Source organism: Heliangelus exortis, chromosome Z (assembly GCF_036169615.1).
Source record: "Heliangelus exortis chromosome Z, bHelExo1.hap1, whole genome shotgun sequence".
Lineage (NCBI taxonomy): Eukaryota > Metazoa > Chordata > Aves > Apodiformes > Trochilidae > Heliangelus > Heliangelus exortis.
Genome location: NC_092454.1, coordinates 14,807,933 through 14,833,713, shown reverse-complemented (window position 1 = coordinate 14,833,713; position 25,781 = coordinate 14,807,933). Strand labels below are relative to the sequence as shown.

General features: G+C 39.6%; 1 protein-coding gene across 2 annotated transcripts; it reads right to left on the bottom strand.

The window, feature by feature from the left end:
* Positions 1 to 1,986: 1,986 nt before the first annotated feature.
* Positions 1,987 to 24,913, bottom strand: C7 (complement C7). Of its 2 annotated transcripts, none has more exons than XM_071730563.1 (18): positions 24,613 to 24,913; positions 24,277 to 24,332; positions 23,431 to 23,509; positions 22,343 to 22,484; positions 21,409 to 21,550; positions 20,377 to 20,515; positions 18,936 to 19,070; positions 17,605 to 17,848; positions 16,843 to 16,956; positions 16,266 to 16,432; positions 15,058 to 15,286; positions 14,334 to 14,505; positions 13,905 to 13,992; positions 11,625 to 11,757; positions 10,477 to 10,668; positions 9,293 to 9,389; positions 5,351 to 5,535; positions 1,987 to 3,361 (listed from the first exon to the last, which is right to left on the bottom strand). In XM_071730563.1, the coding sequence occupies exons 1-18, from the start codon at positions 24,616 to 24,618 to the stop codon at positions 3,174 to 3,176; spliced, it is 2,508 nt and encodes an 835-aa protein (XP_071586664.1). In that variant the 5' UTR covers positions 24,619 to 24,913; the 3' UTR covers positions 1,987 to 3,173. The 2 variants fall into 2 exon arrangements, with proteins under 2 accessions (XP_071586664.1, XP_071586665.1); XM_071730564.1 differs by having other exon boundaries at positions 23,431 to 23,506; positions 24,613 to 24,821.
* Between the last annotated feature and the right edge of the window lie 868 nt (positions 24,914 to 25,781).

Genomic DNA, 25,781 nt, shown 5'->3' with positions numbered 1-25,781 from the left:
GTTTAAAGACCTGTCCCCAAAGAAACTGCAAGCATGTTTCATCAGGTCATGATGTGGCAAGGAAGGCAAAACAGCAGGTGAAGCCTTACAAGAAGAAGGGTGGAATAGTGGAAGTGCACCTGACCAAACCTGTGTAAAGAAGACATTAACAGGAGAGAAAAGGCCCTTCACAGTGGTGGCCAGTAATATATCCTGTCAACATTGTTTACACACTTTTTAATATCTTCAAGTTATGCTTTCTTCAACACGTTTTTGTTTTATTCAGTGATGTTTTGATTTAGGCAGGGCACTAAACTGCTTATCCATAGTCACCTGGGAGGACCCTGTCCATGCATTAAGATCAGGGAGTTCTTCAGGAACCACAGCCTCCCACCTCATGTGCCTCTCACTCTGAAAGGTAGAGGATACCTATGTGTCTGAGGGGTGAGCTCAAGGAGCTGTGACAATCACAAAGGGATTTATAGTCTCCAGCAATTCTTAGTTTAACAGCAGCAGGTTGGAGGACATCACTTCCTCTCCTTCAGTTAGTCTCCATATGCCCATTGATCCCAAATCTTTTCCATGAAATTAGGCTCCCATCTGGGAGGAAGCTGGAGAGCTTCTCCCATGTCACTGTAAGACAAAATGTCTGTCACTTGTCAGTCATAATTTGCCGCTAGCAGTTAGAGCAACAAGGCTGGTGAAGGGACTAGGAGGAAAGTCCTGTAAGGAGGTGATGAGGGAGCTGGGGTTATTTAGCCTGGAGGAGACTCAGTGGGGGAACCTTATCTACAACTCCCTGAAGGGAAGCTGTAGTCAGGTGAGGGTCGGGCTCTTCTCCCAGGAAACTTGTGACAGGACGAGAGGGCATGGCCTGAAGCTGCACCAGGGAAGGTTTAAATTGGATACCAGGAAGCATTTCCTCACAGAAAGGGTGATCAGGCATTGGAATGGAGTGCCCAGGGAAGTAGTGGAGTCACCATCCTTGAAGGTGTTTAAGGAAAGGACTGGATGGGGCATTCAGTGCCATGGTCTAGCTGATATGGTCATATCAGGTCATAGGCTGGACTGAATGATCTCAGAGGTCTTTTCCAGCCTCAACAATGCTGTGAATGTGTGGTTCTGTGGAAGTACATCAGAAGAGTTTTATTCTTTCCCGTGATCCTGTTAGCTACTCGACCATTCTGCTTGGGAATACTCCATGTGTTACATTTAACCATTACTGCTCTGTGCCAGTCCTGCTGTGTCTTTTCCAGCTTTACTTCTGGTGCATCCTCTTCCTTTTCCATCTTGCCATTTTTCAGAAAGGGAGACTGTCACAGGGCCATTTGAGCAGGAGTCTACCTACCTGTGTTGCCTCTTCAGTACTATTGGAACCTGTTTTCTACCTTTTAGCAACACATAAGAGAAAGTTAGATGTCTCAAAAGCAATGATTCTATACTACCTTTCATTTTAAAAAAGGCAGTTGGATAGAGGAAGATTATCTTCTCTTACTTCCATCAGCTATGGAAGCTATTGCTACCCAGTGGACTCATGGTCCAACAATATTTTGAGCCAGTTGCTCCAATCAAAAAGCTAGAAATTAGACAAGAGAGTTGGGAATAACCAAAGGGAAACATCTGGCTGCTCTCCAGACATGCTACTCCTGAGCAAATAACACAGAGCAAACAGTTGATTAAATTATTTTGGCTTTTCTTCTACTTTTTTTTTTCATCTATAAGCTGTTGGCAAAAATCTATGATTTGCTCAGAAACACAGAGTGTCATTAAGTTCTAAAGAATATAAAGGTCAGGAAGTCCTTTCAGTCAGTATGATGGCTACATTTCCCTCCAACATAGCTACCTCCAGGAGAGGGAGTCTTCAAGGGAAAGTCTGCTCCTATTCTGGTTTAATCCTTGTGGACTGGCTTAATCTTCATTGCCAGCATCACAGAAAGCACAGATTTCCAGCTGAGGGTAGAGTGTGTGTGAGGAAGCTACAGGTACAAACATGACAGCCAAGAGAGATGTTTTTTAGTAGGTATTTATTGACAGTAAGAAATAAAATCTGTTTTTTAAAAAGCATACAGGCTTCCTGTTGATAGTTCTGCACTTACTTGATGATCTACTTCCCATTTAGCCCTTTGTCCTTGTTTTCATTTGAGAATAGTCAGAATGGATCCGACTGTCTGGACAGGTACCTGAACAGGCTTGCAATGTAAGCCATATCTGAGCACAAAATGTGGTGTCTATACTTAACCGCATGCTTAGCTGTGTAAAGAAAAAGTGTAAGAGGCTTCTTTATTTAGGAGATTTTGTCTTAGGAGATTGTTCAGTGGTACCTCAAGAGGGTCCTGCATGTGGAGTGTCTCCATTTCTGTTTCCATATTCCATAGTCTGTGAAGATGCACTTTCCCTAATAGCTGCTTTTGAGAAAGTTTTGTTGTGGTGGAATACCTCCTTGTGCAATGGCTTGGAAGCATACTAGTCTTGGCACAAACACAAATTCATGTGACACATGCAACTGAGTTAGATGTATTACAAATGTAGCTCATAATGATATCAAGTTATGACAATGTGAAATAGTGATTTTTCATGAAGTGGTTTTGTGTACAGGGAGCTGTGAGTATAGAACGCCTCTCATTAATAGCTGGCTTTACTATTAATGCACATTGTTTTGACCTTTAAGAGCCTCAGGCACAATGACAGGTTCAGTACTATGTATACCATTTGTTCAACTCAATAAGGCACAGTAGGAAGAAGCTACTTTATTAAAAGAGAAGCATCATACTTATTACTCTGTGAAGCTTTTTTTTTTTCAATGTAAATCTACTCAGTGCATGCATATGTTCGTGAAAAATGTACTTATGGTGTTAGATGCTGTATTCGATCATTATAAATGCTATTTGGCAATCGAACTTCAGCAACATTTTAAAATTCTGATGGAAATGTTTAGTAAAGTTGCCAGAGCTAAGTCTGGGGTCTAAGCAAGAGCCCTGCCATAAGTAATAGCAGTGAGTGCTGCTCTGCCCTACAGAAAGCCTCAGGCCCTCACTGAAAGCCAACCAGAACTGATACACACACTGTGATCAGCTGCAGTGAGCTTCAAGGCCAAGATTACATTTGACGAGGTAAGGTTTGAAAAACATCCTACCCAGGAGTTGACACATTTTGACATATCCCATGGCAATGAGTAAAATGAACTGTAACATATCTTATTTGCTTGGCATGTCACAAGGCCTTATGCCAACCAGGGTGACAGTTTCTCCCTGGCATTTGAGCTTCCCAACCTCACACTCAGTCATGGTCCGATGGGCAGCAGAGCCGCTCACTTCTGCACAGATCTGGATGCCTCCCTCGTCGCACGGCTTGTCTTCATCACAAACGCAGATGTTGGACTGCACTAAGCAAAAGCACAAAGGAAAACCACTCAGGCTGGCATCTGACTCAAAAAACTGACAACTAGACTGAAATGTTTCCAGCAAAACTGAGAGATTGACAGCAATTTCATGGAGGGTGCTCGGTCCAAGAAAGGCATAGACCTATTAGAGTGGGTATAGAGGCCAGAAAAATTATCAGAGGGATAAATCCCCTGGACAGGCTGAGAAAGTTGGGATTTCTCAGGGTGGGGAACAGAAGGCTCCAGTGAGACCTTACTGAAGCTTGTCGGTACTTAAAGGATGTTTTTTAGAACGACACAGACTTTTTAGTAGGGTATGCAGTGATAGTATGAGGAATAATAATTGTAAACTAAAGGAAGGTCAATTTAAAGTCTATGTAAAGCAGAACTTTTCTATGATGAGGGTGGCAAAGCACAGGGACAGGTAGCCTGAGGAAGCAGTAGGTGCCCAAACCCTGGAAACATTCAAGGCTAAGTTGGATGAAGCTCTGAGCAACCTGATAATGTCCCTGCTGATTGCAGGGGGTTTGGACTATATGACCTTTAAACATCCCTTCCAACCCCAACCATTCTATGATTTGGTGATTCTTCAATTTTTTTTCTAACCAGCATTAACATTAGATGATACCTAGATTAAACTGAAAAAACAGAAGTGGAAAGAAGTGGTGCACTGTCTCAGTGCACTGCACTGTCTCAGAGAGACCGGTTGTGCTCATGGAAAAACCTTACTTAAGATGCCTGAGATGCTGTTCTCAGAGACTTCTCTGACACAGTTCTCTTGAACTGGCGTGTGTGTGTACTGCTCCAGAGTCTGACGGAATATAAGATGACAGATCTGACCTGGACATTAACAACCACATTATTCAGACACTTATAGCCTGTTTACATACAGGCTGTTTCACTAAGATCAGAGGATCTACTAAAATAAATGGGTGTAGCTCTAACAGTGACAACAGCTAAATAATCAGATAAAAAGGTCCCATCTGAAATTTGTTTTTCGTAACTGTATCTTTGCTTCAGTGTTTTGGATTTTATTTTGTGGGGGGTTTTGTTGTTGTTGTTGTTTTGTTTTGGATTTTTTGGGAGGTTTGTTTGTAAGTTTTTGCTTGTTTGTTTGGGGTTTTTTGCCTGTGTTGGTATCTGCTGAAGCACCATCCAGTTTTGATTATCTTTTTTTATTATTTATTTTTGTCATTTATTTATTTTGTCATTTCAACCCTGCTAGACAAAACAGATGAACTCCTATCAAGTAACCTTTCTTATTTTCTAAATGTGACAACAACTGTGCCTCTATCTAGGGTACTTCTGGAAATCTAATTTGCTTCTTTATCTTCCCATTTCTGCCAGTCGTCCATTAAACGCAAAGTAGTGTGGGACACAGGAAAATTAGATCAGGGAATTAAAATATTTCCACGGTGAAATCTGTGCAGGCAGCTTGCAAAAGGCTGGGACTATTTTCTGAGCAAAGATGATAATAAATAAGAGAATCATAAACAAGAGAAATCAGGCATAGGCAGTAAAGTTCAAACAAAAGCAAGTGTTTTTCCTAGACAGTGTAGAAAAAGACATTCGATTCCTTGACATAAGAGGCTGTTGGGAAGACCGAATTTAAAATTTCAGGAATATATTAGACATCCCTGTGGGCAGATTTATTGCGTTAAGGAATTTAAAACAGGTGTATACAGTGAAAAAACAGTAGAGCAAGGGTTTTACCCAAAACTTTCTGAAGACCTAAGTGTTAACTCACTTAACAGGGACCAGGAACAAGCTTTTCCTGTAGACAGTGCATTTTCTTATTATGTCCTGCAGGGTTCCTGCCATATTTAACCACCAAACACTGGGCTGATGGTCTGAACCTGCTTAGCAGTGCCTGTTGCTTTTGGGACAGTGATACCATATCAAGACAGAGCTACAGTTAATGTGTAATGGGGGATAAAGATTTCATTTTGGTCACATCAACAATTTTGCTTACAATCATGAAGAACCTCTTACCATCACATTTTTCCCAGGAACGGCATGATCCACATGATATTTCAAACCGCTGAGACATTTTGCAGTTTTCTGCATTAGTAAGAGAATATTTTCTGCCCATGCACTCCAAGGCATGCATCTTGCAAACAGTTAAAGATGTGTTTCTCTTGGTTCTTTGATCTGTAGCACAGGTGTCCAGGGAAGGACTGTAAACAAAAGCAGGGTTAGCACTATTTAAATGTGTTTTATTTTGGTACCTCGTAAGTAGTGGAAAATACTCAGGTTCCAATTTGCCCATTCAATTAAGTACTGCCTAAAAGTGCAGCAAGGGAAATGGAGACACAGACATGTGAATAATTCAGATGTCTTCCTTTTCCACAGGATCCTGCAACTGAGCGGAGTCAGGATCCACGCCCTCTGAAGTGTAGGGATATTTCTGGGGGGTTGCCAGTGACCTTAGAAGCAGTGAACACAAGACTTTAGTTAAAAAGAGTCTAGATCTCAATTAATCTCTAAAATATTACACATGTATGCACCTAAGTACATAAAGTGAAAAATTTCAGATACACACACATGCAAGTATCTTAAAATATTTTAAAGTATTTCTTAATTATAAGCATTAGAATACATGTAAATATCTTTTCTTTGCTCTCCTATAGAAGCCTCAGCTTTTACTGAATAAAATGTTATAACCCAACATCAGAGACAAAAGATATTTCTGGAAATACACTAACTTCTCCACAGAAGTGTCATTAGAAACCTGTTTTAATTATCCAGGGAATTTACTTGTTTATTTCTTAAAATTTGGATATTGTAACACCCTTAAGAATTAGTCTGTAAAAGTAGTAATAACAATTTTTTGACAGCCTTAAACAGTGTGTGCTTTGGGGACCATCCCAGGAAACTGGTATCATTTGTGTTTCATTTAAGTGTAGGAGGGGAGGAGAAAGCCCATCCATTCTTTCTGGATTTTAACCTCAAATCCCAGACTTCTCTGCTTGTTCTCAATGCAGTCAGTGGCATCTTTGTGGCATGAACTAAAAAAATGCCTCTACAAAGCATGCTTGTCCTCTCCTGGATGTGATTACCACCCACAGATCAGGTGCTGTGAAGTGTATGGGAGAGCAGTCATGATCCCAAGAAATTAAAAACTTTGAAATATGGCTCTAAAAGCTTATCTTCAGCAGCATTTCTGCTTTTTAGCTTACAAACACTCCCACAGAAGGCTTCAGTGGGTCAGACCTGAGGGTCAACCTGGGAAGAGAGGCTGATAAGGAACAGCCAATAGCCCTAATGAGCTCCATGAGGATGCCTGAAGGGTGGGAAATAGTCACTGGCTTGTCAGAGTGGGGAAGATGACCTTGGAGAAGGTAAGATCTACTAATAAAGTACTGACTCAAAAGTGTTAATTCTTTTCTTTTTTTTTTTTTTCCCTTGGAATTAGGAATTGGGTTTTGGAACATCTATAAATAAAGTCTTGAGGAAAAGTGCTGGCTCCAAGTTTTGGAAATTGTTCCTTCAGAGATGATTCTGTAGCCTCTTAAAAGAGCTGACTTTACAGAAAGTTTAAACTACTTGTAATCTAGTGCACCTTTAAGATACTTGAAATTTTATAGAGCTCACCAGCTGAGCTTTAAAACTTTGCTGCATCTACCTGAAATTGAGAATGTCTTCAAAGACAATTAACTGTATTACATCTCATAATTTAGCTCCTCAACAACAATGGGTCCCTTAGCTGCTAGTCAAAATACCAGCCACTAAATTCCTAGTAAGGGGATGTTTAGTGCTCCTATTTAACATAAAGAATAAGATTAACCCTCTTATTCTGAGGCACAAGAAGAGGACAGCCCAATGGATATGCAGCAACAAGCAGCATATCCCATTTGTCTGCATGATACTGTTTGCTCATCTGGCTGCACAGATAATGAGTTAGTGGTTCACTGATTTAAAATGCAAAAATTATCATTACAGACAGAGGTGTAAGAAAAACTTAATCTTTATATGTCATCTTATATTTGGAAGAGCATAGTGTGATCCAGAGAAAGAAGTGTCTGGAATTTGTTAGGAACTATCCTGACCCTAGTAATTTCTGTGCTGTGCCTGGGACAAGTATGTGAGTTGGACCTCACTAAGGTTCTTCTAGGATCTGCCTTAGCAGTATAGTAGCTCTGGTGCTCAGGATCAGTCCCTGAGGACTGGGCACCATGCCACGAGTGACAAATTATTTCTCACCAACCTGCTCTGGGGTTCTAATGCTGTCCCGGGTGGTAGCAGTTTCTAGTCACTTGGAAAATTAAAGGATGTAAGAAGTGTCTGAAACCATAGCATCCCTGAATTTCCATGTGATTTGTTGTTTCTATCTCTCTTCTGAGCAGAGACTGCTGCTGAAAGTCACTGCCACAGGAGAACAAGCCAAGTTACTTATGCTCCCTGAGGAAGGGCTGATATCTATTTATATGCCTTAGTCCTGTAGCCTCAACAGGCTGGCAGATTACATTGGCAGCTGATGATTTATCCTTCTATTATTAGATGTGTTATTTCAAGACAGAGTGAAAAGATGGCATCAGGTAACAGAAATGACTGTTATCTATTTTCCTGCCATTTTGAACATAATTATAAAAAATATGAACAGGCAAGTAGTAGATTAGTAATAACTGAAGCCTGAATGCATACTCGAATGTAATTAATTTAACTTCCAAGGTTATTGTGACTCTGCCCGTGGCCTTGTCTAGTACCGTGGACTCCTCTCATCTTGCAAATAATCTCAACATACCTGTGAACCAAAGGACTGGTTGTTGCCTGACTTTAATGAGTATTGTGACAAAAAGAGTAGGACCAGATTATTTAAAATATTTTAGCATTTAAGGACATGAATAGGGTCTTAACAGAGTTGTTACAAACCTGGCACTTATGTCTGCATGTGAACAATTGCCTTAGATCCTAGGGAAGTGTCCAGTGGGTTGCCAAAACACTGAACTAAGCTCACCAGTTTTGAGATGTTCTAAGGGTTGTAATTTTGACTTGGAACCAGAGTCACCATGTAGGGAATTCTTGAACTGTGGAGCTGATGGGAAATACACTTACTCCACTGAGAAGTTCTGCTATCTTGAAAAAAATTTGAGATGGCATAAATTTCTTCTGTCTACTAAATAATGATAGGAGAAATTTGGTCTTTTATGGTAGTTTCCAAACTGCTCAGCTCCTGATGCTTAGCTCCGGGTCAGATTTCATATCTATAGCTCACACCTATTTTGATGACTTAACAGGAGACTTCATCTAGTCTGGAAAACCAGGCCAGAAGCTGGATTGCTGAGCTCTTTGGTACATCTGACCATCAGCACCAGATGGCCCTTGTTACTACTGTGGTTTGGTGCTGTCACCTCCATGAGAGAGTTTCTAATTTGCTTACTTTCTCCCACATTGCTTATTGCAGTATATAGGTAACAATCAAACAGGAAACAATAAACTCTGGTTTGCATGTCACGAGGTCAGGAAAGGTGGCGTGACTAGTCTGTGCAAACTGCTGTGTAAATGGAAGATTAGATTATTGTATCTCTTATAAATCCAGTCTCTCAGCTGGAAAAAGAAATCTGATTTATTTCACTAGATCACTGCTTTGATGGTTAATGTCCCAAAGGCCTGTGTTTTAACTTTTCCAAAACCTTTTAAATCTTAAAAATATTGTTTTATCTTTTTTCCATTTATTTCACAGATCAAGTGGAGCTGAAATTATCCCTTCACCATCTGTCATCTAACCAAATTCCATTTCTGATAAAACCTACTGACAGCTCTGACAAGGCAGGTAAGTAATGAACAGGTCATTGATTGAGCTGTAAAGCAAAATAAAATATCTCCTTCTCCTATGAGTAAAGCTTTCTCATCCGTCATGGACTGAAGGCTTAACAGATTTAATTGGTCTTAAACAGAGTGAAAAAATCGCTGCTGAATTCAGCCTGAACTTACCCACACTCATAGGGCATTTTGCACACACATTTTGACTGATGCACTTTCTCCCATGGCTGACATTTAGGCTCTGTCACTTCTGGTTTCACACTGGGTACTAAAGTAGAAGAACACAGACACTGCTTTGAAGGGTCAGCAAAACAAGGGCTGTTAATACTGAAGCACTAGTACTTCAGCAGTTCAGCAACAGTGAGTTCTTTTATGTACAGCTGTGTTATTCCTACTTAAATCCTCATGCATGTGAATGTGACCCGACAGTAGATCTGTGCTGTGAATCTCACTGGACTGATGCCTTTTGAGGTCTAAGCCTTACTGCCACCCACCTCTTCACTCAGGCCAGGTGACCTCAGGCCACAGATGGCTGATAAGGCAAAAGCTGACATGAAACATAGAAGACATGCCTCGTATTCTACAGCAGTGGCTGTTAGTCCCTTGCAAGGGTCTGCCCAGAAATATCAGAACATCTTTGTGTGTGACTTTGTGTGACTTGGGTGAGGTTGTGTCTGGCCTGAAGGAACAAGCTGCTTGGATAGCATCATACGAGTGCACAATAGGAAGCCTTGTCTGCCTTCCACAGATGGAAAAGATGTCTTGAACAGAACTGCTGTATCTTACAGCCCATTTCCCTCTCTGTCAGTGCTGACAGTAGCAACACAGAGGTTAAAGAGCTGTTATCATGAGCCTGAAGCGGCATTTCCTTCCTGCTTCCATTTCCTGGAGATTTACTCCAGATCAGCTGTGTGACCCTTAGGTAATCAAAAGGAGTCATCGAAGCCCTGCCCTTCTCTGCCATGAGAGTCTGAGGTTTACTGAACACCTTCCAGATAGAAAGGTCAGCTCAAATGGGTGGAAAATTAAGTATATAGTTGTGTGGCACAATATGTAGCATACATGCTAGACAATGTCTTAAAATATTGTTAGTGGCAAGACTTCATAGCAATAGGGTAGTGAGGAGCAAAAAGCAGTAAGGAAACCTCAGAAGAAATGTCTTAAGAAATCTTGTTTGAACCTCCCACAGAAATTTCACACTCAAGTTTTCCATATTTTCTGCTGGTGAACTTTCTGCCAGTATGTTTGTCTACCACTACATCATCTATAGATCTGTTTATACCTTATTTACATCATCAATAGTCTGTCCAGGAAAGACACTCTTGCACTGCATTTGGAGAATGGCAATGGCTTACCTGGTCTCTTGCACTGGATAGTTTTCATGTCAGGAGACCACTTGAGACTGGGCTCACACAAAATGGACTGTGCACCTTGTAAGTGCATACCAGGTGGACAGGACAGAGTTATTCTCTCACCAATCTCATACACAGGTTTCCATGGCTCTCCTTGCAAACCCCTCTCCAGGATGGGCAGGAGACAGGCAGTTTCTAAGGATTGAAACATTTGAGATAGCCACAGTGAGTCAGTGGACTGCAGAAAAAAGTCTCATATTTTATCTTCTCTTAAATTCACTAAAAAACTGAAGGGTAGCTGATTTTCTTGTAGAAACATATCCACCATGTTAGCACAACATACTCCTGTTACATCAGGCAAGCACATGCAAGGACAGGCTGACAATAGCTTCTACCACCTGCAGATCCAGTCCTAGCTTGAAGAGAGCTTCTCTGTTCTTAGGACCCATGTTTTTAGACCCCATGATACTACTAAAAAGTAGTATCCTAGTTAGTTCATACTAGAAAGTAACATCCTAGAGATGTTACACACAGGACCCTGGGAGACCATGTACTGATACACAAAGAGATGCTATTTAAACAGCCTGGATTAGCCTTTGTTGGCCATCATTTGGAAGGGGGAAAGGATAGTGTTGAACTATAGGTCTGAAAATTCCCAAGTCTATCAGATCACACTTTAAGCTGGCTCACAAGTAAACTGTGCAATGCAAAAAAGAATCCCTAATGGTTAATGATTGGACTAGAAGAAAAGAGTGAGGTGGGGAGACTAGCCACAACATAAAGTGATCATTGGAGTTGTGCTCTTATGACAAGACAGTCATTTGAGAACTTTGTAGCTGCCCAGTGCTGCACATTGTACCTTTTCCTCAGTTGGCCTTTGTCATAGTCTCATCCCTGTAGTCCTTGAATATAGTCACAGGACTGAATTAAGCAATAAGGCTTTTCTGCACAGGAAGTAATTCCTGGACTGGAATTTATCTCCCTCACTTCCAGACTTCCATAAAGCCAGTTTAGGGGCATGTTTTATGTCAGAATTACAATATATAGATTGAAAATAAAAGCCAGTTTAGATCTAATTATGTGTATAGAACTGGGAAATGCAGGTGTGTATTTCAGAGATGTTTCACTGGAATTCAGGAATGTAGACATACCCTGGCAATATCTGTCTCCAACTTGCCACTGTAGATTACTTCCACACTTAGCAACAGGATCACCAACAAGAGCATATCCATGTCTGCAAGCATAAACAATGCTTTTCCCGACAGGGTATGAGTTTTCAGCATTCTGAAAGGAAAGGAGCAACCGAAATCTTGGATATTACAGTCTAAAATCAACCAGCATCACTGAACTCCCTTTTGGCTCTGGAATGCAATAGCTGAGGACAGAGAGAAGTATTACGGTAACTTATGAGAGTGTCTGGAATACTGGGAACACATCTGGTTATCAGTAGTCAGTAAACATGATCAAAATGGAGATGATGATGTGAATAAATTGGTGGAATAGAGAGTATGCAGGCTATGTTAACTTAGCAAAGGGAGGGTTAGAGTTGAAGGTACCCTGTGACAGGAGTCTGGCAGTGGCATTTCAGTGATGGGATGCTCTCTTGAGCATGAACAAACAAGCGGTCTCCTGAGAGTTTATAAATTGATTGTAAATATGGTTGTTATCAAACATTAGAGGGGGAACATAAACTCCTAGACAGACTTGCAGGGGGATGAGTGGAGAGTATATGGATTTGCTAATTCTTAGGTTGGCATGTTAGGTTCAACAGGCCATGTGCCAGGTCCTACACATGGGTCACAATAACCCCAGGCAATGCTACAGGCTTGGAGAGGAGTGGCTGGAAAGCTGCTCAGGACCTGGGGGTGCTGTTTGACAGATGGCTGAAAATGAGCTGGCAGTGTACCCAGGTGGCCAAGAAGACCAACAGCATCCTGGCTCATATCAGGAATAATGTGGCCAGCAGAAGTGAAGTGACTGTGTCCCTGTACTCAGCACTGGTGAGACTGCACTTCCAGTGCTGTGTTCAGGTCTGGGCCCCTCACCACAAGAAAGACATTGAGGTGATGAATCGAGTTCAGAAAAGAGCAACCAAGCTGGTAAAGGGTCTGGAGAAGAAGCCTTATGATGAGTGTCTGAGGGAACTGGTTTTGTTTAGCCTGCAGAAAAGGAGGCTGACCTTATTGCTGTCTACAACTACCTGAAAGGAGTTTGTAGCCACGTGCGTGTTGGTCTCTTCTCCCATGTTAGTACTGATAGCACAACTGAGGAATGGTCTCAAGTTGTTCCAGGGGAGACTTAGATTGGATATTAGGAAGAATTTCTTCACTGAAAATATTCTCAAGCATTAGAGTGGGCTGCTCAGGGTAGGTGGTCGAATCACCATCCCTGGAAGTGTTTAAAAGATGAGTAGATGTGGTGCTTAAGGACATGATTTAGTACCAGACTCAGCAGAATTAGGTTAATGTCTGGAATCAATGATCTTAATAATCTTTTCCAAACAAAATGATTCTGTGATTCTGTTATCAGCTTGCTAAAGGTTAATATGATATGGTCACTAAGAAAAGATGGGCTTGAGGACACAGGTCTTTCTTCATTTTACATCCCATCCTATTCTACAAAGAGATCTTATGAAAAATTGATATTAGTCCACAAATTGCAGGGTCTTACCTTTATTTTGTGAACCAAAGATATCAACGTGTGAGACAACTATTGGTTACTAAAAAAAAAGAAAAATTAGCTGGCAAAAGAGGGAGCACAAAAATTTGGATATTGCCTCAAGTTGTAGTTGTGGAATGCATCTAGTGGAATTTTAGCTAAATCTTTTATCTGTTTACAGAGAAATAAATTTTAGACAGTCCCATAACATGGAGAAGACATAATCCATTCTTCCAAGGGAGGAATTTAGTGTTAAACAGGCCCAAGTTACAGTTAGCCAAAAACCTTGCCAGATCATAGTTTCAACACAACAAGAAAATGCACTGGTGAGTTACAGGGTATGGAGTGAAGATTCCTAAAAGCTGTTCATAATTTTTCTGGATGACCTTGCATTTGGATGCCCTTTTTGTAGTGTTTTTCCTCTAGTTTTCTGTGCCTTAATATGTAGTTCATGTGGCTCAAAATTTTTAATGTGTGTTTAGGGTAAAGAACAAGTAGATTATTTTTCTCTGTAGGTACAGTGGTCCAGAAGTGCAAAGATTTTGTTCTGGTTTTGGGAGTGCAGCATTTCTGTTTTTCTTTTATTTTTAGTAAGAAATCTTGGCTATTGTCAACTAAACTTCATCCAGGAAGAAATGCAGAGAGACTTGCTCTACAGTAGCCCTAATACTAAGTTTACCAAGATAAACACAAATTTGCAAGTGAGTATCTGTATTAACTGCAATAGAGACATTGCAGGTAGAAACAGGACAGATAATAGAGAAATAACTTACTTGAACAAATCCATTTTCCAAGAAAGGAGGAGGTAAACAGAATTCTTTAGGGGTTAAGGATAAATCAAAGCAGTGTGGTTCAATCAAACTATGGAGCAAACAAAAGTAAGATTTAGTTTTATTTTAGCCTCTCTTCCTTTCAAAATTATACACTTGTCATGAAGCCCATTTTCAGTACTATTATGCATTCCATTTACATCACCATTACAGTTAAATTATGCACTGCCATGCTATTTAGAGCATGCTCTAGAATGGTATCAAGTTTATTGGCTTTTACCCCACTTTCTACTCTTACTTTTTATCAGATTCTGAATTTCATTTTGTTTTAACTTAAATATGAATGCTTATGCACCATTCAGAAATAAATTTTAAAATCTTCCTGCAGTCATGCTCCAAATGTTTTGGGGTTTGGTTTTTTTCCCTGCTTACCGAAAATGCTGCAACTCTTCAGCTTCACATGGTCTGCTTTCACGCTGCTCTCCTATGCAGGCTTTCCCACCACCACGTGGGGAGGGATTGTTGCAGGCTCGGCTCCTTGATTTCCTTCCTCCTGAACAAGGACTCCAGGGAGACCAGCAGCTCCACTGTCCGTCAATACCACCTATGTAACATTTGGGAATATGTTACATTAAATGATTCTGCTGGTGGTTTAAAGGCACAGCCTGTTCAAACATCGTGGTGGTCCAAACTGCACTCTTACAGAGAATTCTAGATTGCAATGATCTAATCTTTCACCTTTCCCAAACTTCCCATTAACGTAAGTATAATTCTATCAGCCCATGTGCAAGCAAAGTCTGAGAGAACATAAAAATAGCTGTAAGCTACAACTGATTATAAAATTGAAAAGCAAAAATGTTTGAAGTTATCAATATTCATTAAGTACATATACTTACTTATAAAATGTTATGTTTTGAGAGGTCACTACTTTCCTCTGCATTTAGTAACAAAAATAAAAACAATTCTTTGCTAAGTACTGTTTGGACACATTAACTCGAGACTCATGACTTTCCCCATGCTGTTTGTCTGCTGCAATATCTGACCCAAGCAGCCACTGCATATCGGTCCCTCAGACAGGCTGTGCAGCGAGAAAGACAGGAGGCAGGATAGCAAACTTTGCCACTTCTAAACCCTTGCAAGTTTAAAGAGTGCTGACCTGTCTGATCCTGCACAAGAGTTCCCAGCTCACAAGCTGCTCCAAATGTGTAAGGTTTGCAGTAGCATACACACCGAGTTCCTTCCACGGCTGCCTCACCACCATTCTGGCAAGGCTGACATTTGCAAGGATCATTTTCAGCCATATATTCTTCAATGGCTTGTTTTAGGAAATGCTTTTTGACTGTGGAGCAGGGTACTTCTTTCACCAGTTCATATAATGGTGTCAGCTGCAGACAGAGGGGAAACATTTGTATTAAATAGTTACAATTGGGATACAAGAGTTTATAAGCACATTTCATCATGCAAAGTAATTTGATGTATGCTTCCGCACATAGGAGTTGACAGATGCTCTAATTTGCTATCTAGCTAACTAAAATCTTATGTCAGTATTTCATTAGTCTTCTTCTGAAAAGTCAGCTCTGCTTAACAACATTACTTAAACCTAGTGGTATATCAGTCATGGTTAAGGATATTTGAGCTATAAGATTAACACTGAGATAAAAGTGTAAAGCTAATCACCCAGTTGTTTGCAGAATAAAAATCTGGACATCTAAACAACTCATTATGGTACCTCATTAAGCAGTGATTGAAGGTAACAATAAGAAAGAACGTTTTGTATTTCTATTGTCTATTTTACAATATTCTGTGCTTTTACATTTAATTGAAAACTTCCTGAGAAAAATCTTTTTGGTTTATACCAGGAGATTTCTTCAGTATGTGGGCATTTCCCAAATGGGATTTAGACAAGGGAGCAGTGAATACAGTCATGCCCAGCTTGGATCTGCCTTCCAAAATCTCCAGTTATGCTAAACTTCCAGATACAGAGAAGAGAAGGGATAAAAGGGATACCCAGAAGTTGGCAAGCTGAGTGGAAGCCACAGAGACCCGACAGTATGTATGTCAGGAAAGGGGCTGTCTCAAATCTAGGCTTTATTCAATGATAGGGAGACCTTCCATTCTTAAGCAGAACTCCATTAAAATCACTGAAGGCTGGTAAGATTTTAGGTATTGATGTGTTAAAAGACATGGATTCTTGATGCAGCTAACCACACTAGCTTCACAGCATTTTCTTCCTCTGAACTCTTTTTTTAAAGTGATATGTAAACAAAATTACTGCAGACTGATTAATCACCGGCTATAGCTTAATCATTTGTCCCTTTGAGGTAATACCATCTGCTCACATCTTCTTCAGGAAATAAATCTTACCTTTTGCTTAATTACTCTGGGATAGTCTGTCACTGATCTGGCCCAAAAGGAGTATTTCTGACTGTTCCCTGCAGGATTGTTCAGCTCTAAATAACTAAGGCCAGCAACAGCACTGGGGCTTCCTCCTTCTATGTATGGTTCTGCTTTGATCTTATTACCACTGCTTCCTGTAGATTCAGGATGGGAAATACAGAAAATACCAGGATTGCTATATTAACAAACAGAAATAGAAACAATACATGTAAAAACAATGTTAGCAAGCAGTGAAAGGAGTCATTAGTGTATATTAACCACCTGTGCCTCAATCAAGAGCTCCTACATTGATAGTACATAAGAAGTATCTGGTCTTGCAAATGTCTTGACAGCACTGAATTAGACCATCCAGAAATGTACTAGTTACTAGCAAAGCATAATGAATGAACAATGAGTGTTGGAGAGCCTTTTAAACCAGGCACTTGGTTTCTGGGTTCCGTGTGTTAAAATTGAGTTCAACAAAACTGTCATTGCCTGCTCTTCATTTTGACAGCTATTTAGGAGAACATGAAAGCTGGAGACATGACAACTTTTGAACATTTACCTGAGGAAGTCTGTAGAAGTTCATCCAGTTTGGAGCACTTTACTGTCTTCTTTTTCACAATCAAAGCATTCCAGCCTGATGTGGTGCATTCATACATGTCTGTTAGGCTCACACCTGCAGATGTATTAACAACTCTGTACATATAAACTGGGTTGCATTCATTTCAAAGTTTCCCATTGATTTGAGAAGTTATGAAGTTTTATGCCTAAATTAGAAGGCAAGTAATTAGCACGTCATGTGGGAAGGTTCACACGTTGCTAATGCCCATGAATGGAGGCTGAGAAATGGAAGGTGAATCTGGAAAGTTTATTGTTTCTTTTATCTCTTTTCTCAGCAGTCCCTAAATCCACAGCACTGCTCCCACCTGAGCACCATCATACATATTACTCAGGTATTTGCTCTGTTTGTAATTTATTCTGGTTTACACAGTTTTACCCAATCTTCATCTCTGAGTAACTTTTAAGCTTTAACATTATTTGACACTTAGTTTGGCACTAGAATTCAAGTTAAGCCTGAGGAGGTGCTGAACCTATGATCAAATCTTCACTACCCAGAGCACTGCAGGCCACAGACATGGATCTAGAACCAAATGTGGTTTGAGCATTGTTTCTCATCTTTCTTTTGCCCACAAAGAGGATGGGATGACTAGTAAAAGTATCTTGATTTTATATATTAGCTAGAACAAGCAAATTATTTTTTACTCTTGCTACCACACTTTGTTTCTTGTAACATATACTCTATGTACTCTAACATGTACTCTACCTTCAGCTTTCATTTTGTCAGTATCCATATAAAAAATAACTTTGTAATGTCCTCCTAGAGATCCAGAATGTAAGAAATGAGTCCCAAATAGTTCAATAAGTCTTCGGTAGATGTTGTACTCGTAGACAACTGGAAGGTTGGCCAGTTCCTTCCAGAAGGGCTCCGCAAGAGTGAGAAAGTCAGGCTGGTTGTTAATAAACTGCGCAACCTCCACGCTGTTCTCCACTACCATTAGCTGCTTACTCTGAGGGCAGGAAAATACATCAGTCATGTTCCATGTCACTATCAGGGTGGTTGCTACTGGCCAGATGACTTTCATGTTACATTGGCTACCAACCAGTAGCTTTACAGATCTGTTAAAGATGTCTAAGCAACTCAGTGAATACAAAAAAAAATACCCTGACATTAGAAAATATCTTTTGAACCTTTATTTATAAGTGCTGCAACATCTTTCTTTTGCTCCTGTGTACCTGAAAGCTAGTGTACCACTCCTCAAAGCTAATGGCATTTTCCAGAGCTAGAAGCCTGGCAGTAGCAGGTTCACAAGTCTTGTCTGGAAGCAAATCAAAGGCACAAGAGAGGTCTTCTTTACCCTATGTTTTGTTTAAAGAAACCTTTCTTTGTAGCCGCTCTAGACAATCAGAGGATGCTGTGGAATTATAAACTCCTGTATGCCTGTACAATACTGTTCACCTCAGCCTCTCAGAGTTGCATTTGAACTCTGTTATGCTAAGTCTCAAAACATGTCACTGTTACTGTCCTAAAATGAGTTTCTCCTCTGTCAGTTGGAAGGCCATAAAATGTATACATTTTTTACTTGATTTTGTCTGCTGTGAGATAGAGCCTATTTTTCATAATTGAGAATCTCTCTCCTAATGGAGTTCTATTCTGGAAAATGCATTATAAAATAAATAAATTTTAATTACAGAATTATTCTTTTTTTTTTTTTTTTTTTTTTTTTTGAGGAGGGGGTCCAAGATACTAACAGAGGTAATAGGAAAAAACAAAAAGGCTATAAATAATTAGCAAAAATTAAAAAGGTTGATCAGTCATAAGAAGCCAATGCTCTTCTTCAACCAATAAGGAGGAAAACAGCTGGTAAAATAATTTTTTTTAAATTACTAATAAAGAGGTAAAATGGTGGAAGTAAAAACAGCAGTTAGCTCTTCTTAACTGGTCTTTCACAAAGGTTTGGTGTGATTTTTTTCAATGCACTTTGTGTCAAAAATATCTGAATATAAGAAATATTACCATTTCACTAAAAAAACACATTTTAAAATTATGAAAATGCTTATGCAAAACACTAAGCCACAATGACAGCTTTTGCATACCTTTTGACTGTGTTGCTGAATTTTGTTCTGTGAATAATGGTGTCCACTGTTTGACTTTTCAGACCTCTCCATGTGTTTCATATAAGACCAGCTACTGTTGAAAAACTCATAACTGAAATCATTCTGAACTTGAACCTAGATGATGAAAGACAGAATTCTGAATAAAGAGCTTCGTTAAGGATGTTAAAAATGATAGCTGATAGAGGAAGAGCAAATCCTTCCTAATGCAAAAAATCCAGTATATTTTTTCAGGCTGAAACAATTTCAGATTTTACAAAAAAACACTGAATATTATTGGAAAAGCCTTATATATTTTTCTTACTTATATATTTGTATTTTTTTGTTATGAAGTAAAGCACCATAAGGATTGCTTGGCATTCATAGAATCATTCTGTTTGGAAAAAACCTTTTATACCCCGGAGTGCAACCACTAAACTAACTCTACTGCATCCAGTAGTAAACCATGTCTCTAAACATCACATCTACTTATCTTTTAAATACCTCCAGGTGGTGATTCAGTCTCCTCCTTTGGCAGCCTGTTCAGTGTTTGATAACACTTTCAGTGAATAAATTTTTCCTAATATACAACCTAAACCTCCCCTGACAAAACTTGAGGCCATTTCATCTTATTCTAGCACTTGCTACTTGGGAGAAGAGACTGACCCTCACCTGGCTACAGCCTCCTTTCAGGGAGTTGTAAAGAGTAATGTCTCCCCTCAGCCTTCTCCTCTCTAGACTAAACAGTGCCAGTTCCCTTATCTGCTCCTCACAGCACTTATTCTCCAGACCAACCATTCTTTTGACAAAAGTCAGATAAAGCACTTATCTGAGACAGTGTCTTCTAACAAAGCAGATCTCTGCAAGATCTCCACAAAGGACATCACCTGTTTATGACCATAACTTTTCTTAGGGTGATTCAGGTCACTACTTATGCTAAAGAGATGGTTTTGTATTCGGTCTAGCTGTGTATGAATTAGAAATCACATTCAAGGAGTCATAAGTTGTTTTTGTTCCTCTCATTCTAGAAAGATATACACTAGTTTGTATTTCAAAATAAGTGACTGCAGAGACTGAACAGGTGCCATTCACCTACATTTAGGGAAATCTACCTGCCAAAAGACTCTTCAAGCTTTGCATCAATGGCTTCAAACTGGAAAAGGGTAAATTTAAATTAGATATTAAGAAGGAAATCTTCACTGTAAGTGTGGTGAGAAACCGGAATAAGTTGCTCAGAGAAGTCCTGGATGCCACCTCCCTGGAAGTGTCCAAGACCTGGTTGGATGGGGCTTTGAGCAAACTGGTCTCGTGGATGGTGCCATTGCCCAGGCAGGGTGGTTGGAACTAGATGATCTTTAAGGTCCCTTCCAATCCAAACCACTCTATGATTCTTCTAGTTTTAATCATAACTGTAAATATAAATCTGCATTTAATGGAAACATACCTGGAAAGTATAAGCAAGAATACTTTCACTTAGCCTGTAGTATTCTGTCCCATCACCACTAAAGACCTTTCTGCATTGTCCTCCAAAACTTCTTGTATGAATGACTCTTCCCCTGGTCTCACCAGTAGTGGCATCAAAGCTAAGAGATGAAAAACAAGAAACACCATTAAAACAGACATGTAGCACATTATTTTGCAGTAAGCAAAAATTTCAGAACCGTTGTAACTGAGTGTTGTATCTGTGGCTGAAGGTCACAAGCTGATTTTCCCAAGAAAAGGGGATATTGATGGACAGACTTCTATTCCTGCAGAACTGCAGTGTGCATAGCATGCTACAATATGGATAGCAAAATACTGCTCTTGACTTGTCAATGAAACACATATCAGTATCTCTTAATGTTAAGACATTACAATCTCTTACAAGTGATAGATATGAATTTTATCATTAGATACACATTTTATAGATATGAATTATCATTATCATTAGATATTAATTTTATATGTGTAAGTTATACATATTAATTTTATTTTTATTATTTTGCCAGCAACTAATGCAACAGAAACAAAAGCATCTATTAAAAAATGGTTTGGGGCATTTTTTAAATATCTGAGTTATAACACATAAGAAGTGATACAACTATACTAAAGAAAATGAAAATAATTATCTTTCTAGGTTGCAGGCAGGATATATAAACATAAATCCATATGGACCCACAGATGCAAAAGCAATCAACAAAAAAGAATAAACACTGCTGTCTCATTTTTTCCACACTGATGATCATGTGTTATGGGTTGACATTTCATTTCATATCTTAAAAGATATTTCTCAGTAGGAATTTGTCAATTGGAACAAAAGATAAAAAAGCTTTATTGCGTGCTTCAGATCAAAGAGACTGTACACTTTTGCATATGGGACCTTTTACCACAGTCCCAGGAAGGCTACCTTGTATTTACAAGCAGCCAGAGCCTGTAAATACAAAAAAAAGGCCAATGGAATTGTTGCCAAATTACTGAGCCTGGCTCAGGACATTACCCTGTTCCTGTAAGTTCTGAGTTTGGAGGAGTTTTATCAGTATCGCATACAGTCATCTTCTCCTCACATCGATCTTCATCTGCACCATCTTCCTCACAATCCTGATCTCCATTGCACACAAGATATCTGCTAATACATTGACCTAAATCAGAAAAAAAATGCATGGGGAAAGGAGGTGTTAGTTCATTTAAAAATAAATCACTTGAAGTCAGAGCAGTCACTTACCTACCACATTAATTAGCTGGTTCACTCCCACGATGAACTGTCTGTGCCCAGGAGGGCTTATGAAACAACAGTAAATGTAGACATAAAGAAATAATGTATAGTATACTTGAGGGAACTGTGGCCATCCAAGGCTTATGATATGCTAATAAAACTGTTGAATTCTAGATTTATTTCCTGAGCTTTCATCCTTTGACCCTATCACTTCTGATTAACTGTGATTAACTTTTTCGTAGCACCAAAACATGTTTATCATGTTCTTTTGCACCTGAGACAATGTGCTTTTTTTTTGAAGATAATGGAAGATGCTTGTATGTGAGGACTATTATGGGGACTGTTAGTTTCCATGACCAGTTGATTTCCATGATATTTGGATATAGCCTAGAATAGCTTCAAACAATCAGATCTGAGGTTGCATTCCTTATTTGCCTTCTTATAATGAAAAATCTGTACTCTTGGTCAAATTAATAAGGCAGAAGGACTTAGAGAGACTGACAGGGCTACAGTATATTACCTGCAAGGCTTGCAACACTCCAGATTAAATTAGAAATGCATAATTGAGGCTGGAAAAAAAGAACATACTCCTAAATCAAATTAGTCTGCAGGTCAAGGGATCAGTGTAGTCATCGCCCATTTACTAAAGTTCAAATACAACCAGATTACCTTCTTAACTTTATGACCAGAAAATAGTGAAAATGATCTTGGATAGTACCTGAGAAACACCTGAACCGATCACCACAGCCATCCTCTGTTGGGCATCCCCTTGTAGGGGTGCATGGTCTTGTTTCAAAGGCATCCCCAGAGCAGGGGTTTCCCCCATACTGTCCATAAATGGCTACTGTCCGTCTTCGAATCTGAATGCAAATCAAGGGAGATCTCAGAAAATCCAAAGACAAAGTAGGAATAGTTAACTGGTGTAAAGACAGTGCTACCATTCTACTACTCTAAGGAGAAGAAACATTCACTATTTTTTCTCAGAACAACCACACTAGGTATTAATACAATAATGTAACAAACTCTTAAATTTATAAAAAGACAACTGTTCTATCTATAGGGTCTTTGCACTGATCCATAAGCTTGGCTGCTTTGTTACAACCTGTAACTGAAACCAAGAGACAGCTGCTGACAAATTTCAGTTTTGTTTCACTATTTTAATATGACCAATTATGAGTGATAAGAATTCGCTGAAGTTCTTCAAAGTAAACAATGTCATTAAGAAAGATTATAATATCCAACATCAAGTGGGGTACCTTTGCTTCTAAAAAGAGAAAGTACTGTCTCATGGCACATCTTCAACTTTGACTAATCCCTCCCTGACAGATGCAACATCAAAGAAGAGGAAGGAAAATCAAAAGCATCTTGCACATACATAAAGTTGCACTGTAAAAATCATCAACTTGTTTTCATTGAAGATGCTATGCTGCAGTCAAGTTATCTTTCCTTGAGATGTGGCTCCACTAATGAAAAATCCACAGAATTGGCACAAACCAGCATCTTTAGAGAATGTCTCAATTTACTGAATAGTTCCATTGTATTTTTTAGAACCATCACCAAAATAAAAACCACACAAATTATTTTACAACATGAAATGAATATCATAGCCTTGAAAGAGAACGTATCTGGGACAGATTGGGGGTTGTTCCTTCTGAGTTCTTTGTTCTTCAGCTTTCTTATTTTGCTGGGGCTTTTGTCTGACACCTGGTCTATAGTTTTACAGATACAGAAGGTCCTTAATTACTGGGAATAACCATATGTTAGTGAAGTCCTGAAAGGTACAGAAAAGGTTGTGTCTGTCTATACCTGGTTTTGAGTACAGCCATCACACTCAGACCAAGGGCCAAAAGAATTCCATTGACAATGGACTGGAGGGGAAGTGCTGCTTCAATAGTATTTTTTGACATTAAAAAAAAAAAAAAAAAAAAAAGAGAGAGAGAGAGAGAAAGAAAAATAATCATGGCTTTCCATCCATAAGTACATAAGCACTAGTGTTAAATTTTCCTAAACAGCAAGTCAAGGCTTCCATAACAATCAGGCTCCCTCTAAAACAACCACTTGAATTTGCTTTTCATGTGAAAGAATGGAGTCTCAGCTGAGGCTTTGTGGTCACTGAAAAGAAGTAACAGGTACATTCACCTAGTCTGTAGAGCAGCAAGGACTTTCTGCAGCAATAGTAGATCAGCTTCACATTGCAAGGTGTAGAGATCCCAGACCACATCTGTAGACAGGCAGGGAGCTGCCAGGGGTTCTGTGTGCCACAGTGTGCAGCAGACTTTCCCGTGGCAGCACTTAAGTAGCCAGTTTGCCCATGGGAGGCATTAAGGGTGTTATGTCCCTCTGGAATTGGGGCTGGCTAGAGGTAAGCTATACTGTATTTTGCAGATGTGTGCTGCTGTGGCTCACACCACTGCTGTGTGCTCTTTTCCTGAAGGGAAGCTGACTCCCATCAGCAGAGGTATGGGTCAACACAATGCCTCACTCTTATCACCACTGATGGCAGTGGCAGTGCCACCAAATAGTGTCTCCTCTCCCTGTAAATATATCTGAAGAGCCCTTTAAGCCCTGCCCCATGGCATGCACTCTAAGAAGCTGTCTGTTTAACTATACAAGCTTAGTCTTCAGCATGTAATTTGCAAATGAAATATTCACCTTGAAAAAATGGAAAAGAAATTTGAAACTTCCAGCAGCAGAAAAATCACCAGCACCTGGAATAGAGAAGCAAAGGGAATCTTGACTTTTCTGCTTTTTCTGTTAGCTCATGTAGCTGTTCTAACTTTCTCCAATCTTTGTATTAGTTAGCTGAAGAAACAAAGCATCACACTGATTTTCCTCAGCTTTGTTGTGAAATCTGTTTTTCAGGTTTTTTTTCTCTTGCAATACTACCTAATTACATTTTCAGTTAAGTATTTCTCCATACAAATTAATATTTCATTGCACTTGCCATATTCACATCATCAGTACAAATCAAGTAAGCAATTGTCTTACCTTCATGTTAGATGAAATACGCAGATATCCAGAAATTACCACAGAAAATGCACTTCCAATCAGTTCAGCAGCCAAAGGAGTCAGTCAGTCTGTCTGCTACTGTCTCTTCTCACTCTGCCTTAGTATTCTGCTTTTCTTTCCCTAAAAAGGCTGAATATTGCCAAGAACTTTTAATCTTAACCCATCTAGTCCTCTCCAGGGACACAGCCTGCTTTGGGAGCTGCTCAGAGTTTTTAAGACACATAAATCAAAGCTTGGATGAGCTGATTGGGCCTGGCATGAAGTAAAAAGAGACGTTACTGGAAGAACAATTATCTTTTCCTTATCTTTTCTCTGACAGTTTCTTTCCTCTGAAGACAACTTTTCAGAGATCCCAGGCATGTACACTACACCACAGCTGAGACCTAAGCTTCAGAAGGAAGAGCTGCTTTAGAGTTGAGCTCATATTGCTAAGGTTTAATTTTGTTAATGAACCTTCAGTCTCCACTTCTGCAGTCATGCTGATGTTTCTGTATCAGATCATGGACTGAAAATCCAGCTTACAGATCTGAATGAAAGTTTTGGCCAATTCTGTCATGATTGTGCCTATGCAAGACTTTCCAAGATCACACACAGCCCCTGTATTCAATGGCACATTAACTGCTGGCTTTTTGTGGGGACTTAGAGCACTTTGTTTTCTCTTTCCTCACCCTGACATGCCCTCGTATTTTTTCCTTTAACTTTTTTTGCTTTCCAGAAGTGATCCATTCCAGAAACCGCAGGAAAATGCCACTGCTGGGAGAACAGACATGAATTTGTCCAAGTGAAGCCTGGGTGAAGACCTCATGGAAAAGCAGCACTCCTATCTGCAGTCCTCACCACTAATGTGGTGGGATAGCTCCTATGACTGGAATGTTGTCATGGGTGGCTATGCACTATTTAGGAAGGACAGACTAACAAAGAGAAGTGGTGGTATTGCTCTTTATGTGTGAGAGCAACTGGAATGTACAGAGTTCCACCCAAGGGGAAAGGTAGAATGGGTTGAAAGCTTGTGGGTAAGAATTAAGGTTCATGAAAATGGGGATGAAACTGTTGTGGGCATCTACTATAGATCACCAACTCAAGAAGATGCTGATGAGGCATTCTATGGCTCTTCTCAGTTATTCTCAATGATAGCACAAGAGGCAATG